Source organism: Cynoglossus semilaevis, chromosome 15, assembly GCF_000523025.1.
Source record: "Cynoglossus semilaevis isolate Cse_v1.0 chromosome 15, Cse_v1.0, whole genome shotgun sequence".
NCBI lineage: Eukaryota > Metazoa > Chordata > Actinopteri > Pleuronectiformes > Cynoglossidae > Cynoglossus > Cynoglossus semilaevis.
Window position 1 is genome coordinate 5919077 of NC_024321.1, and position 15825 is coordinate 5934901.

The following is a 15825-nucleotide window of genomic DNA, read 5'->3' on the forward strand; positions in this document are numbered from 1 at the left end:
TATATGTATATATCTGTGATTGTTTTTGAAACTTTCTATAATCAATCACGTAAACAGCATCTTCATCATGTTGTAGTTTTTACCATATTCTATTCACTCCTGCATGTCTGTGATTTTAAACACATTGTGGTCTCTTCATGTTATGTCACTTTAACACGTTGTTGTTCTTTTTCAGAGTGCATTAAACCAAAGTATGAGGTTTTTGGAAAGAACTGCCTCAGATCTGCCTGTAAGAATTAATCTTCACTCTATTTTAACACTAAGGATTACATTTAACCTCAGGATTAACAATTAAATCACTACCTGTGTCCCTGCAGAACAAACTTGTGGCTGTTCTGGATGCAGTTGAAGCAGCACAGTATCTCATCTCTGTGAATTCCACACATTTAACCAATCAGGTAATGGTTATTATAGGTTTTTATTAACATGAGCGTGTTTTGAATGTTCAGTGAAACTCATTATGTTATCACAATCATTTTCCAGGAAACGAACAAATACTCAGCCACCATCGTTGGTTACTTCAATCAGTACATCGACTGGATCAAAGAATCTGTGAGCGTTCTTAAATGCTTAATTTTTTTGCCCCAGTTTTGGTTCATTTTGCTTTGAATTTGAAGTTAAAGATAAATTTGTAAATTTTGTTGCAAAGGTGTAGAAGGCTCAAGGTTTCATGAAGCTATTTTTTAAGTTTTAAAAAACATCTTAGTCAATTTTGAGGTGTTTCTGTCTTTTATCTAGTGGCGAAAATTACCAATGCATGTTAATGTACTGGCTAACTCTTAGCTAGTTTTTAGATGAAACGCTTCAGACTACTTTTATTTTCAGGTGATACTATTTAACTTTCCCTTGGCTAACCTAAAACTTGTCTGATAATTTTGTAAACATTCCAATATCTGTTTTTACTCTTAAAGATCCCTGTGGTAATTTTTGTTTTTAACTATTGTTTTGACTAGTCAGGCACAAAAATGATTGTGCACAGTTAAAATGTTATACACTAATTATTTTTGGTTGTTGTGACACAATTCACATTTTATTTTTTTTATATGTGATGTGCTCCTGTCTTTTCTTTCTTCTTTAGATTGCTCTGGAGGTTGCACCATGCAAACCATTTAGCAACATAGTGGACACTGCAGAAATCATGACTTGTAGTTTCCTGGTGGACTCTATGGTAATGCTTGATTTTAAGAAAAATAATATACAGTATATTGTAGTTTGAAATATTTTCTCATTTCATGGGAAGAACAATCTGTCAGTCTACTGCTGCCTTATTTTGTAAATTATTTTCATATATGATTTTTAATAACACATACACTATAAACACACTATTCTTGTACACATGGAAAACATGACCAAATGTCATGTCATGTTGGGAGTCACATTTAGCCCATGAGTCTAGCCCCGACTGAAAAAATAAAAAAGTGTCAGTGGTTCGTATCCAGGCAGACTACAGCAATTCTTCCACTTTTGTACAGAATGCCTTTTGGATGGGTCTGGGCTGCAGCACACTCTTCCTGCTGCCGAGCATCATCCTGGCAGTGAAACTGGCCAAATACTACCGCAGGATGGACACGGAGGATGTTTACGACGAGTGAGTAGTCGTTGTTGTTGTTATTCTATTGCCTTTTTTTTTTATTATTGGCAGAGCCAAAGTATTTTTTAAATTAATGGATAGCAAGATTTTATAGAAGACCTAATTTAGGACAACAAGCCATAATGACACAAAATTATGTGTTCTTGTGTGTAGAGCATGCACATATGGTTATAAGACACTTTCTCTCAATGACTTGGTAAATAACGTTAAAATTAATTTACCAGAATCGGGCCTTTCACTCTGAAGCAGTTTGAAAGTTTAAGCAAATGTGACTGTACATGGAAGCCCAAAGTATCATGTGTTTAATTATGAATGGAAATGAATCCAAGTCACTCAATATTAAATTAAGATTATTCAAATATATGAGCTTTTTGTGCCCTTAAAGCAATGTGGCTGGATGATAACCCAAAGATTAGCACATAACCTGCTGAAAATGTATTTTAAAAAAAATAAGCAAGAATTTCTAAAAGTTACTCGAGCTGGTTTTCTAGAACATATATTAACTTTTGTAATAAAAAAGTAATTAATTTTAAAAAATGAAGAAAGTTGGGCAAAAGGTAGAGCTAAGAGCTATGTGACAAAGATGATTTCTCTTTTGCCTTAAGAAAACTAGGAAATTAAACAAATTGAAAAATAGACCTGACATTTGGTGAATGTTGGCAAGGATTCGGAAATTGCTTAAAGCTAAACAAAAATATTTTCATAAACAAAACATTCCTTCAACACAAAAAGGCAACAGTTATTTTTTGTAGCTAACGTTTGACAAGTGTTAACTAACAGCTAGCCTGTGGAGAACTTAAGGTCAAAATAATATTTTTTTAATTAGAAAATAAATGTGGCAAAAACATTTGGACACTGGTCAATTAATAACTCTTCTAACTACTTGTGTTTTTGATATATTTTTTTCCAACCTTTTCTCTCTTCTTTTTAGTTCCTCTGTTTCTGGGACTTGGCATTTTACTTTGTGATAACCATTTTTACTAGTTCCATCGTTCACATCCCTCATTTTTCTCACTTTCATTGTTTCTGTTTCATTTCTTTTTGTCAAGCACTTTGCACTTTATTAAAAAAAAAAAAACATAAAAAGAAAAACAGTGCAACGCATTTGTACGATCATGAATATCTTGGGCCTGGACTCTGTCTGCACTCATCATGTCAAATTAACAGTGGCTTCTGATCATTATCTGCTGGTCTATGGGGGACCTTTCTGGTGCAATCCCAGTAACTTGATTGTTATCTTGTTGTTTTGTGTATCTCTGTAGCACTGAGACAATTCCCATGAAAACGTAAGACAATTTTCCCACCTTCCTCTCCTTCTGCACCTCCGTTTGACTGCTCTTTCTGAATCCTGTACATATTCCCAAAACCTTCAACTAAAGTCTTGGTGCTGGTTTAACTCTTTGAGCTTCTATGGGTGGATGACATGGCTTCTCGTTGTGTGCTACCTTTGATAAAGTGCCCCTTAATTACTGTACAGGAAGGGCTCGTGCAATCGTTAACTTATAACAGAGGTCCAAATGTTTTTGTATACTGTAGTGTACATATGTTACTGTGGTTTATACTGTATCTATACTAACATTGTTGCCAAATTTAACCACTCATATTTCAGTATTTTTCTCACCTGCATTGTTTTCCATTTCACTGTTTTCATCCATTTTTTTTGTATACAATATTTTATTTTCAGTATGGAAATTGGTAATAATGGTTATCATAGGGAGCATACACAAGGTATCCCAAATCCAATGATGCCCAGGTAAATTTTTAAATATATTTATTATGTTTATGTAGAAAAAGTACAGAAATCCCAGCAAGCTTGTCACAAATATAGGTGTTTATGGGTATGAGTACAAAGTTTGGATCACAACTTTTTGCCGAGTCATATCCTGTATCTTAAATGAGACCCACCATTAAAGTGGATAAGTCAACCTGTTCTGGTTCAACCAATCAGAAGGGCTCTTTTTTCCACATGTGATGGCCAATAGATGGGCTACAAAGCATGTTGGGTAGGAAAAAGTTGTTCAGACAAGAATGTCTGCTCCACTATTGCCAGAATCTTTGTGAAGGTGTTTGGGTCATAGCCTTCATTATGAATACTTCTGATTACTACTTGTGGCCAGAATATACACCACATATGCAATTGCTTGCTGGGATTTCTGTGGAGGAAATACATTTCTTTGCACATCATGTGTTGGCAACGCGTGGCTCTAGGGATGTAATCTACGTTTTGCATGCAGAGCTAAAGGTTCAAACACAACATGGACACTAAAACGCTATTGTGGCAAATTAGAAAAAAAAAATCTAGTGCTGACAAATGACAAATGTTAATCTGATTAATCACCGGGTTACTATTAATTAGTCTTGATTAATTGTGATTAATCAACATTTTCCAGGTAACAATCGTGCTGCCACAAAGTCTGTTGGTGTATCGGAAAATATCAATGTGTGTATTAATGAGGAAATGGAGTAGTTCCACCAAACTTACTGCATGTTTACTGCATGTCCTGTGCACAGTGTGGAATGGTTGTGGGAATATTAAGAAACAACTCCTGTTTTCTCTCGTCTGTAGCGTCAGCCAAAGTCCGATGAATGTGCACCTGATCATTTTGTTCAGAGAGAGGCAAGCATGTCGAGCTTTGGTGTGATGCTGTGGAATCCCGCTGTTTTTCATTTTCTTCCTTAATTCAACACACTAACTGCATGTTGTGTTGTTTTATTTTGCATTTAAAAGGGCTGTGCATTTGACCAATCAACCCGCTGTAACTAAGGGCAAGGAGAGAGAGCAAAACAGTGAAGCCACGGGCAGTCATAGAGGCATTAACTGGGGAAGACTATCTGTAGAGCTCAACATTTTTAATAAGCTTTTGCTTTTTAAAATCATTAGCATTGTATTTTTGTACTGTGAAAAATTATCACAAACCTTTGGATTATTCAGACAGTTTGGTAAATTTTTTCTAGATTTTTTTAACAAAACCATAATAAACAACTGTTGCTAATTTATTTAAAAAGTTTGATATTTGGTCATTGAACCTACTCTTTATTTCCAGATATCCTCGGTGCTGCTGTTCTGCTCTGCCTCTTTACCTGCTTCTTCCTCTTTGACTGACAGGAAACATTTTTTTTAGCTGTTATTGGTTTGGATCACAGTATCCCCTGTTAATGTGTGTTTAACTGTGTTCTTGTGCCAATAGCATTCCCCCCTTTGACACAATGAACAGGTTCCCGAGGGCCTCGGCTCCACCGAGGCACATTGACTGGTGACAGAGTCTTGGCTCCCTAAAGGTATTTGTACTTTAAATATAACACAGGCTCTCTGTCTTTAATGGAGTTTTTGTTTTTTCCTTCTCTCATTTCCTTTGTTTTTTCTGACAATTTTTCTTCATGCAGCTGACATGTCACTGCTGCTGATGTCAGACCGTTTTGGTCTCACTCGCCTCTTCTCATTTTTCTCGCTTTATTTCCTGTATTCCCTTATTTAGCACCTCTGACTCAATTCTCTCTGAAACTATTTTCCAGCTTTATTTTTTAGTCCTTTCTGCTCACAGTGCAGGGAACTCAACATAGTGAGAAGTGCTAACGAACCGTAAATGTCATGTTGATATTTATGTCTGACTGCATATACTGATGAGTCAGCACATCGTAGGCAAACGGCTGTGCTTGTGCTTCTTCAATTTCAGTTTTTAGATGCTTAGTGCAAAAACATTTGGTTCCAAAGTTGCTGTGGAGGTCATTTTCTGCCTTAAGACATTTTTTTCTACTTTGTGTAAATCCCTATCATTATAAATGTGTGCGTAGTCAACACCTGGCCTATCTTACCTATCAATGCCAACGATTATTGACATGTTTGGCTGTTTATAATATTTAGGGTTAGGGACAGTAATATTTTAAAAATATTTTTAAGTACTTAATGCTACCCAATACCAAATAGTATTACTAGAACATATTGTATTGAATATAGGTCCTATTTTGTATTCATTAAAATGTATGTATTATTTTTATTGTTTTTTTTTTTACTAACAAAATTCTCCATTTTCTTTTAAAAAGTTCAAAATTTATAGTTTTTTTCAGTGACTGACACCAAACAGAAAACTAATAACTTAAAATAAAAAATATTTAAATTAGTTTATTATATTATTAGGTTTGAAACCAGTTGAAGCCGCAGCTTGTTTAAAGCTTTTCACCAAGTAACAAAAGTTTTAAATAAGTCATACTGTGAATAAAATGCAATAGTTAACACACAGAATTTTGTGTGACTGATGCAACAGAAATCCATCCTTAATGGAAAAGAATGGAACAATCTTTTCTTTGAAAAATTCCCAGAGAGTCTGATGAAAGCATCACCGACTTCACTCCTGTGTCTTTTATTTCAAAATTCTGCTGGAGCTCCATCGATCCCATGGCTGTTTCAGAAGAAAAAAATTCTCTGTACTCGCTTGTGTTGAATTATTTATGGGATATTTAAAAGGTAAACCTTGTTAGTATTTCTCTAATATGTTTTTTCTTTTTCTATTTTCAGTGCCGTCCAAAACTGGAAGTGATATTGTAAGTTTTCCTTTTTCTTTACATTTAATCTGATCATTGAATCTTGGCTGAATGAAATCAAACCCATTTTGGAGTTGTTGCTCGGAATATTTGTTGTTCTGAGTAACAGAATCCAAGCAGTATAAATTTGCAATATTATAGAGAAAATGTCAGAGTAAAAAGATTTTTAGAAATAGTTTTTAGAAGATGAATTAATCTCCAAAGCAGTTTTAAAGTAGGCAACAGGACTCCCTCAAGTAAGTTGAAGACGTTTCTCCTCTCACCCTAGAGGCTTCATCAGTTCTACTGTCCTGGTGGGGAGTTTCCAGGTATTTATCTTTCCACCCCAAAGGCCATATTGTTTCGGCTCATGGCCACTTTACTTGACACCAGGGTGTGGTGTGGGATTGTCATGGGATTCAACATTGTTATCCCATTTGTGGCGGGAGTTTCAGAGAAACTCAGGAGGATCTTTAACACCCATCAGATCCCGGTGCATTTCAAGCCCAGCAACAACCTGAGGCAGAAACGTGTCCACCCTACGGACAAGATTGCCAGTCACAAACAGAGCAATGTGGTGTATGCAGTGCAGTGCAATGAGGAATGCTCAGACCTGTACATTGGAGAAATGAAACAGCCATTACAGCCAAACGTATGGCTCAATGCATGACCACTTAATGGTCATATTGTTTCGGGCCCATGGCCACTTTACTCGACACCACACGCCCCTTTGGGGTGGATAGATAAATACCTGGAAACTCCCCACCAGGACAGTAGAACTGATGAAGCCTCTAGGATGAGAGGAGAAACATCTTCAATTTACCTGAGGTGAGTCCAGTTAAAACTGCTTTGGAGATTATTATGATGACCTGGATGACTGAGAAGATTCACAAGTAAGATGAATCCATGTCTTTCAATAAAAAACATTATCCACTAGAACAAATAGAAGTGGTGGTTAGTAAGCCAGCTAGTTAGATATCACAAATGACTAAAAACTTCACTGTTTTGTAATTTCTGTATTTGATATTGATATTCAAGTAGACCATTTACCTGGTTATTTCTGAACAGACTGTGTTGCCTCCCCAGGCCTGTGTTTCACGATCCCAAGGACCAGAGGACTCAAACTGGACTTAAAAATCCTGTGCAGTTTTTTTTTTTTTCCCACAACCAGGCTGATCACTACCTATGAGAAACTCACAAGACCTGCTGCTCAGTTTCCTCTGTCTCTATCAATAAGAAACTGTCTCTGTGCAGGACATACAACTCCAAAACTGAGCACACTGAACCAGACTCCACCTGCACTTTTTTTTTAAACACACAGCTGCTGTGTCTGCGTTTACATGAGTTCAGACACTAGAGGGTGAACGCCACAATAAACTTGTTGCCTGTTCATTTTAATGTATATATTTGTTTGTATTCCAAACAGACTGTGGCTGAGAGGAAATGAAAACAAAGGTTGTGGAACAAAATTACGTAGAACTAAAATTTCTTTCTTTCTTTTTTTTTGCTCTTGGACTTTAAAACTGATGCGTCGTGTTCATCAGAAACTGCAGAAACAAATGTACAGAAAGTAGAGATGGTGCAAATTAACCTAAAACATAATGTATTAAAAACAGTTTTGTTGAAAAACAAAACAAAAAACTCAAACTCAGTCATCATTTGTAAAGTGATCAGCCAATACCATACCGGAAGAGGTACAGGGAGAAAACAAATAATACAAAATAGAACAATATAAAAAAACAAGAAGTCCAATAAGCAGAAGTTATTTTTCTAGTGTATAGCAACGTCCTAAATTTGACCTGAAGATGTCACTATTGCCTCAGTTTGCCAACTTCTTATTTGCAACGTAGGGACATTGCAACGTAATTTTCCGAAAAGAAAAAAAAAACGCCGACTCACTGTTGCAGCAGATGGTGGAGTGAAGTGTCTTTAAAAGACCCAGATATATTAAATGTCATCTTAACACTGTCATCTGACCCGTCCTGCAGCAGAAGCAGCTCAATCTGCCACAACGGATTATTGTTGAAGTAAATTCCTCATCAGTCTGAACAAAGGTCCACAACTCTGGTCACATCGGGATTTGTTCTGTAACAGGAGAGAGGAGTTCAGGGACTGCAGATGAAATGATTTTGGTGAGATGGTTATAATTAAATCATGGTTGAATCAATCGTATGAATGTGGTTCCTGTTGTTTAAGGGATGAGAAGTTCCAATGGGGAGCAGAACTTTGGTCCCAATGAAGCAGAATTGACCAAAAAACAGATAGAAATTGTCTAAATCCTTACAAAAAAATACTGCTAATATAGCTGCAAGCAAATTAAAACCTAAAATTTTGATAGTTACTTTAAATACTATAAAATATTAGAACCAATGCAAAAGCTTAAACAAATACATGAATTGCCTAACAGTGAAAGAATAGCTATGAATAACGATGGCCTTATTTGTTAAAGAAAATTGACCGTTAAAAAGAAACTAGTCAAGAAGCTGGTGTAATTCATCTTCCCACAATCGTTTTTAACAAAGACTTTTAACAAAGACTAAACTCAAATCAACTTCTACTCAAATCAACTTCGCGCCTTGTGTGTACAAGCATGCACGCTTGTGTTTCTCTGTGTGCGGTTTTTTGTAGGGTGTTTGTTGGGGGGGGGGGGGGGTGTAGGGAGGTCTGTTCTTGATACTGCAGCAGCTACAGCAGCATGCAGAGCAGACTGACTGTGACTCCCAGGAGAACGAACGCAAGTTTACGCTGCTTCAGGTGAGTCCTAACTTTATTATATTATATTATGTTATATTATCGTCATTCTTGTCTCTGACTGTTGATTATTTTTTCCTAGTTATCTAGTGAACTTTAAGCTTTTGTTGTCATGTTCTGAATTTTAAATCACAAGTTGTTTTACTAACTCTTATCTGTTTTGTTACAATTTTGTAACATTGTGGTTGTTCTGGTCTATTTTGTATTTATTTAATTTGAGTTGCCTCTTAGCATGTTATCAATATCTTGATCTTTATAAGAGAACAGCAGAGTTCCAAGAATTGAACCCTGAGGCACACCAAAGTCAACAAGCACACACAGGAAAAGAGACGATATAATTCCAGATTTTCTTAACTCTGTTTCATCTCTCTCCAGCCAGTCCTCTTTGTTTTCAATGGCTTCTTCCACCAACACCACCACCATCGTCCTGCTTCTCGCCTGTGTTTCCTATGAGCTGATGTTGGGCTGCAGCCATAAGGCTGATGGACAAAATGGACGAGGTGTGGACAGAGGTGAGAAGCTGAGCCGCCAGCCTAAATCCACCTCTGCTCAGCAAGTTAAGGGCAAAGTTGTGACCAGAGACAGATCTGAGTGCACCTGGGCCGCCGCAGGCCAGGATCTACTCGTCCTCAGTGTGACGTGCAAAAAAGGACGCAGCAGAAGTGTCAGCTGTGAATACGTAGGCAAGCCGTTTCTGTGTACAGAGTACGCTGCTAACGTCGGACTCTACTGGAAACAGATTTCCAGAGCACTGAAAAAACAGAGGAGTCTGTGTGAAAACCACAGAGCTCTGGTCAAAGCTGGGATGTGCAGAGGAGCGGAAAAAGAAGCTCATTTCAGATTGTACGATCCACAGACGACCACATCTGCTCCACCTGCGGCTACGACTGTCAGGTCGTGTCAGCCTGTCAACAGGAAGCTGGCAGAGGAGTATTGCAACAAGTCCTGGTCCAGTTTCTGCTTGTTCTTCTTCACCATGGTGCAAGATAATGACTGTTAGTAGAATTTACATATTTTTAACAACTGATCCACAGCTATCTTTCTATCTTATCTCATGTCTAGCATTTAGCGGTGTATACAATTTATACATATATATACGTATACATACTGTATATATATTTCATTTATCTTAGCTAATTTTAAGCTATTATGGCTATCCCCAGCAGTCTTCGCTAACATTTAGCTTTCTGTTAGAATATTGGCTCGCTGTTAGCTCTGTTTATCTGGATTTAAATTTTCTTTTTTTGTTTTTGTTTTTATTTATTATTTTTTAATAACACTCATATATATATATATATCACGTATCAAGTTAAACATTTCCATATGAGGCTTTATATAGTATAGTATAATCTGCCTTTTTTGAAAATCTAATCTTCTCTGCACTACGTACTGCTAAAATAATTTGCAGGAATGTAAAACGCCAGGCACGGCTCAGTCATTTAACCAGAGGGAATGTGATGTTTAGCAGCATTAGCCTGCATACCTTGGCTCTAAGCCTTTCAAAGCCTTGTCACAGTTTCAATATCATCACATGTTCAACTTGGAAAATCAGAGTTAAGAGGCGGGAGGGATTTTTGTTTGTGGATTTTATACTGTGAGTAGTGTAGCTTTGGAGGTAAAGTTCATTTCAGTTCAGAGATACTGTATTTGGGCCTTCAGAGAGTGTTTGTTTTCAGTTGGAAATTAAAAAAAAAAACATTCCTGTAGCAGATGCACAGTAATTGAAAATCTTTAGTTTAAAGAAGAGAAAAAATAATTTATTTGATTTGAAGATTGAAGTTTACTATTTGGATATTTTTCTTCACTAACTTACATGAGAGTCATGTGGAGAGTTGACTAATTCAAAAATTAGTTCGGAGAATTCTGACCTTGATCTAATAATGCTGACTATATTTTTAGAGACAACAGACAGAAAACATTGGCATTCTGGGAAAAGCCCTGGAGGGGACAACTCTGTCTGCGTGTTTCTCGATGACTATCTGCACTTTGTCTCCTGCTGTAAAACTAATGCATTCCCATCAGTGGCTGAAATCCATCACCATCACACTCTCAACAGGTCGCATTCTAGTGCCATGTAGGGAAGCCCTTGATGAAAGTAGAGCACTGCCTGGAAAATAAAAGTAAATGGATTATTATTTATTAAAGTTACAAATATTGCACATTGCTGTGTAATAAATTTATAATCAATTTATTAAAACAGCAGCATTAACTGTATTATAAGGCAAATGCTTTTTAAGCACCCACGGGCCACACAAAATGACTTGGCGGGCCACATTTGGCCCACGGACCTTGAGTTTAACACGTGGCGTGGACTCTTACAAAAACAAAGACTTAAAAACAGCTGTTTCTGAAGACAGATGTGACACTCTGTTACACCAAGCTCTATTTAAACTCAGTTAAATGTTGCCTGTAAATGTATTAAAATACCACAGAAACACCTGTTTACTCCCAATTTTAATGCCCAAACCCGGCCCACTTTGCTATAGAGTACATATATTGGATATATGATATGTCGATAATGAAATACAATAAAATCTTGTTTAAAACTTGATTTAAATGTAGAACACGGTAAATTGTACACTTGACGCAGTAGGTGGCAGTGATGTTCCTTAATGCAGACTTCTAGGTTGGTTTAAGTGGAAAAGAAGAAGACAACACCACACTACAAACATGAACAGACGCCAGGATAGTTTGCAACTGTGATTCATGGAGAAGTCACGGATAAGTTTGAACGGGGGACGATAGTGAGAGTCCGCAACGCCGGCTGCAGCCTCTCACAGACTGTGCAGATTTTACGATTTTCCAAAACCGCCGTCTCTCGGGTTTACCTTGAATGGCATGAAAGTCATAAGACGTGCAGTCAGCGGGGGACCGGCGGCAGAAAACGTCTTGTGGGTGAGAGTGGAGAGAGAATGATGGAGAAGGTGGTAGAGGTTAACATCCAGGCTACGACGGATGAGATCCAAGCTCTGTGCAACAGCAGCGGACCAGAGACGCCCATCTCTCTCAGAACCACCCGGAGGACGTTGAAGCGATTGGGTTACAGACATAATAGGCAGCATCCTCGTCAGCCACAGACCAACAAGGACTACAGTCACTCGGGTCAAGGTCCAAGGTGTAGTCTTTGTTATTTATCTTGTTATCCATTTTCTTGAAATATTGATCTACCAAATAAAATAAAGTTGTGATTCACACTGATATTTAAATTTGATTTGGTTAATTCCCAGAGTTAACTGAGTGTGGAGAAGTTGGATCCTAGCTAAGGGACCTGAGCTGATCAGAAGGATTGTGTTTCTCCTTCCCTCTCTTGTTCTCTGGCAGATGTTGACTGGACCTGGTCAAGCATGACAAGTATACAGGACAGCTAAGGTGAAAAGCAAAAGCAGACTTTCTTTGAAGAGCATCTTTAAAAAGGCAGGTTGCCCTTCTCAGGTATATTTATGTTTCTTATCCATATATTATATTTAGACTTACTGTATCTTAGAACCAATAGACCTGTGATTATGTGAAATTTACTGAATGACTGAATGATTATGAAAAAATATACTTTTTTGGTACGTCGACGTTTGATCACAGTAATATACTATACCAATAAGTTCCTGAACAAATCTTTGAGAATAAAAGTTTCTCAAAAATGGTTAAAAATACACTCATTTGCCTTATAATAGAAATACTTAGCTATGTCCATTTCTGTGTGTGTGTCTGAGATCTTATTAAGTCAACACCACTAGTATGCAATGTCCAGTTGAAGTCTGTTAAAGTTTGTGTGTATATTTAGTTTATACAACATTACAACATAAAAGATTATACGTTTTTGTCCCACGGTGACCCCTAAGTCTTCTTTTCTAACACACGGTGAGAAGACACATGGAAGCCCAGGTATGTTCTTGGAGTGTGAGCAAGAGTCACTTCTGTTTGTCATCGAGATGAAGAGTGAACAAGTGCAGGAGCAGATCAAGAAGCTGCAGCAGATGGATGTGCTGGTAAATCACTGGCACTAAATAGTTTTATGTTGGGTGCATTGCCACTGTTGTTCTTCACTGTATGATGTTTCTGTGTCCCAGGTGGAGAAGAATTTGTCTCTGGAGGATCACAGTATTCACATCCTACAGCAGAGTGAGGATCTGAGAGTCCGCATCGATAACTGCCAGACACCGATACAGTAAGTGTCGTAAGACTCGTGTCTGACCCTCTACTTGCCTGCTATGATGCAGGAGATTGCCCCACGGTGACTCTGGGCAGTGCCATTGGATCCTATGTGATCCACCCTGACCCTGTTCACTCACACTGGGTCAAAGCCACAAGTTAAAGTGACGACTATTAAGGGGCATCATCACATTGCAGGTTTAAAAACTCTGGACCTATATTCTCTTATTAATGCTGTGGGTTTTTACCACTGAACACAGTTCTGGACTCATTGAGGCCTTCACACTGGACAGAGTCTGACTAGCTTAAAGGGACGGATCACGTTTAAGTTGAAGTGTTAATTTATACCAGCCCTTCTCAAACTCACGATCAGAGCAAAAATCTACTATGCCATAAAAATGTATAGTTTGAAGGATGTCACAGGAATTGGTGTTTCATTTGAGCTTGCATGAGTGGCTACAATTGTGCTTTGGCACTGCAGTGTTTGAAATCTTTCTCTCAGTATTTTATCAGTGACACAAACCCACCACCTAAAGTAGCAATACACTTGAGTAAATTTTAGTCTATTGATGTGCTTAAAATGGAGAGTTACATTTTGGAGGAAAACAAGTTTTATGAATATAATGTACACTTGAAATAACCTAAATTGCCTGGCAGACTCCTTTTTAATAATTTTAACGAATTTCTGCGGGCTTATTGTTTCTACCAGCAGGGGGCTTGCGGTGCAGATTCTAGTCTTCACATAACCACATTTAAAAAGATTAAACGTGTTATAAGCGAACTGTAATATGATACGCTAGTGATAAATTTGACTTATTGAGCCTTTAACAGTTTGCTATCAGTAATATAACAACGTTGGAAGATTATTTTAGAAATTTTATTAAGATCTTATTAAGAGAGAAGAAAAAACTGCAGCAGAACAACAATCACTTTGTGGGCGATGCCTTTCAAAAGCTCCACAACTTGATGTCTGTTACTTGTTAAAAATATAAAAGTTCATTTTTGTGTAGGTTTTTCTACCTTTACCAAAACATTTTATGAATTAATTTGCCAAAAAAAAAAAAGTCAGTGTTTTGATTTTTTTCTCTTTTTTCACAAGTACTTGGACTCATCCTTACCACCAGTTTGTATAAGAGAGAGATTCCATGGTGTATGAGTGAACTTGTAAAAAACTTGTGAAAAACTGTATTTTACCTTTTTTGCAGTTGGACTGAATCCAGCTATTTGTTTTTGCCTGACGTACCTACAGTAAGTACGTGATTTTTTTTTCTTGATTAATCATTAAAAATGTATAATTAAGGCCAATTATCAGTTGTTTCTTTTTAGCGCTCAATGCATGCGAGTATGTCCATGTCTTTAACAATTAGTTGTAATTTACATTTTGTTTAACAGTATTTTTTTTTCAATGATGCAGACCTGGAGAGCATTGTCCTCCTTTTTGGCTTCACACCGCCGTCGCATTGAGGCAGATGTGGAACCAAAAACATCTTACGGGAAAACATGTCCAGGATGATGTCCTCTCTGTCTGACAAGTTGGGGAGTTGGACACAGAGACACTGTAACACACAAGTAAGTTACAAATCCAAAGAAAATTATTTTCTAAAACAATTCAACAAAATACACTTATTTGAGACATGTCTGTGTAGGTTCTCTGTCATCCAGGTAATTAAATCAAAAAATAGTTACAGTAATCAGTCAAAACTGAGCCTCTTGGATTAGAGGTGAAACGTCTCTAAAAAACCTACCACGTCCAGTTGTCTCAAAATAATTCTTTACAAAAAATGAATATAAAGGCAGTAATTTCCCCTAAAATATGTAGGTATAACCTTTAATTCAGAAAAATGCATGTTTTTTATTTTTCAAACAACAACCATTTTCAATTGTTTGAACTGTGTTTAAAATTCTCCTGAATTTTTCAAAATTTACTTCTTCAAAATAAAAGTTCTTATGATAGATTGAAACTTGAAATCTTTTTATTTGTAGATCAACCACTGATCAATAGCAATATTCTTTAGTAATACATTTCTAAATAAAAGTTTTTTGGAAGAAAAATATTTTCATTTACAGAATCAAAAATTTTGGTTTTGTTTATTATTTATTTTAAATATGTGACAAAAGCTTGATGAAAATAAGTCATGAAATCTTTTTTTATTTATAAATTCATCTTAAAATGCTTAATTCCTTAAATAGCTAATGCCCGAAAACATAATTCCAAGTGCATAATGTGTGCTAAAAATTCCAAAAAACATTATATCTGAACATATCACCAAAAATATGCAAGACTATGGTCGTACTATCGCGAAAAAATCCTAGAAAAATGCAATGGAGGAGAAGATGTACACATGAGGTGGAGGCCTAAAGTGTTAGGCTTGTGGACACAGCAGCTTTAGAGTGAAGGAGCAACTTTATTTGAAGTAGCTCACTTGTTTGCTGGACTTATGAGTGTTTTACTGAATTGTGTAATTTTTTTTTAACTTAGGTTTTTTTGACTTAGTTTTTTTTTAGTTATGTAAAAGCTAAGCATTTGTTTGCTATGCTATTGTCATTAACAGACGTGCAGTGGAGAAGAAGAAACTTTATATGAAGCAGAGCTTGTGTGTTTTACTGAATTGTGTATTTTTTTTACTTTTGAATTGCTATTGTCATTAATGTATTTTTTAGTTCATTCTTGACTTAGGTATGTAGTGCAATCATTGTGTAACTTGAGCTGTATTTGATGTGTTGTAAACCTTTCAGTAAAAGAAACTTGTCTGACCATTGTGTGCATTAATTTCCAGATATTTGAGCAAATAATAAACTTTTTGGACTTTTAAACACAA

At 36.6% G+C, this 15825-nt stretch overlaps 3 protein-coding genes across 20 annotated transcripts in view; all 3 read left to right on the top strand.

The window, feature by feature from the left end:
* The window catches only part of prom1a (prominin 1a), a 53613-nt gene extending 44958 nt beyond the window's left edge, over positions 1 to 8655 (top strand). For 5 of the 15 annotated variants that reach the window (XM_017039406.2, XM_017039407.2, XM_017039409.2 and 2 more), the window contains 11 exons: positions 176 to 229; positions 318 to 398; positions 484 to 552; positions 1079 to 1168; positions 1473 to 1588; positions 2854 to 2877; positions 3276 to 3344; positions 4158 to 4208; positions 4780 to 4870; positions 6105 to 6130; positions 7196 to 8655. In XM_017039406.2, the coding sequence (XP_016894895.1) occupies positions 176 to 229; positions 318 to 398; positions 484 to 552; positions 1079 to 1168; positions 1473 to 1588; positions 2854 to 2877; positions 3276 to 3344; positions 4158 to 4208; positions 4780 to 4849 (624 nt within the window). In that variant the 3' untranslated portion in view covers positions 4850 to 4870; positions 6105 to 6130; positions 7196 to 8655. Of the gene's footprint in view, positions 1 to 175; positions 230 to 317; positions 399 to 483; positions 553 to 1078; positions 1169 to 1472; positions 1593 to 2522; positions 3345 to 4157; positions 4209 to 4779; positions 4871 to 6104; positions 6131 to 7195 lie in introns of those variants that run through there. The other 10 variants (XM_017039415.2, XM_017039417.2, XM_017039418.2 and 7 more) reach the window with 7 other exon arrangements.
* Positions 8656 to 8774: 119 nt separating this feature from the next.
* On the top strand, positions 8775 to 10009 carry fgfbp1a (fibroblast growth factor binding protein 1a). Its single transcript, XM_025063280.1, has one exon. The coding sequence runs from the start codon at positions 9255 to 9257 to the stop codon at positions 9858 to 9860; it is 606 nt and encodes a 201-aa protein (XP_024919048.1). The 5' UTR covers positions 8775 to 9254; the 3' UTR covers positions 9861 to 10009.
* Positions 10010 to 10978: 969 nt separating this feature from the next.
* LOC103390677 (coiled-coil domain-containing protein 69-like) lies at positions 10979 to 15818 on the top strand. 4 transcript variants are annotated; one of them, XR_003052094.1, is made up of 7 exons: positions 10979 to 11975; positions 12182 to 12292; positions 12724 to 12843; positions 12925 to 13022; positions 14212 to 14254; positions 14421 to 14575; positions 15559 to 15818. XR_003052094.1 is itself a non-coding variant. In XM_025063466.1 (6 exons), the coding sequence occupies exons 3-6, from the start codon at positions 12742 to 12744 to the stop codon at positions 14517 to 14519; spliced, it is 342 nt and encodes a 113-aa protein (XP_024919234.1). In that variant the 5' UTR covers positions 10979 to 11975; positions 12088 to 12292; positions 12724 to 12741; the 3' UTR covers positions 14520 to 15818. The 4 variants fall into 4 exon arrangements, 3 of the variants coding, with proteins under 3 accessions (XP_024919234.1, XP_024919235.1, XP_008324834.1); XM_025063466.1 differs by having other exon boundaries at positions 12088 to 12292; positions 14421 to 15818; XM_025063467.1 differs by having other exon boundaries at positions 14212 to 14258; positions 14421 to 15818.
* The last annotated feature ends 7 nt before the right edge of the window (positions 15819 to 15825 follow it).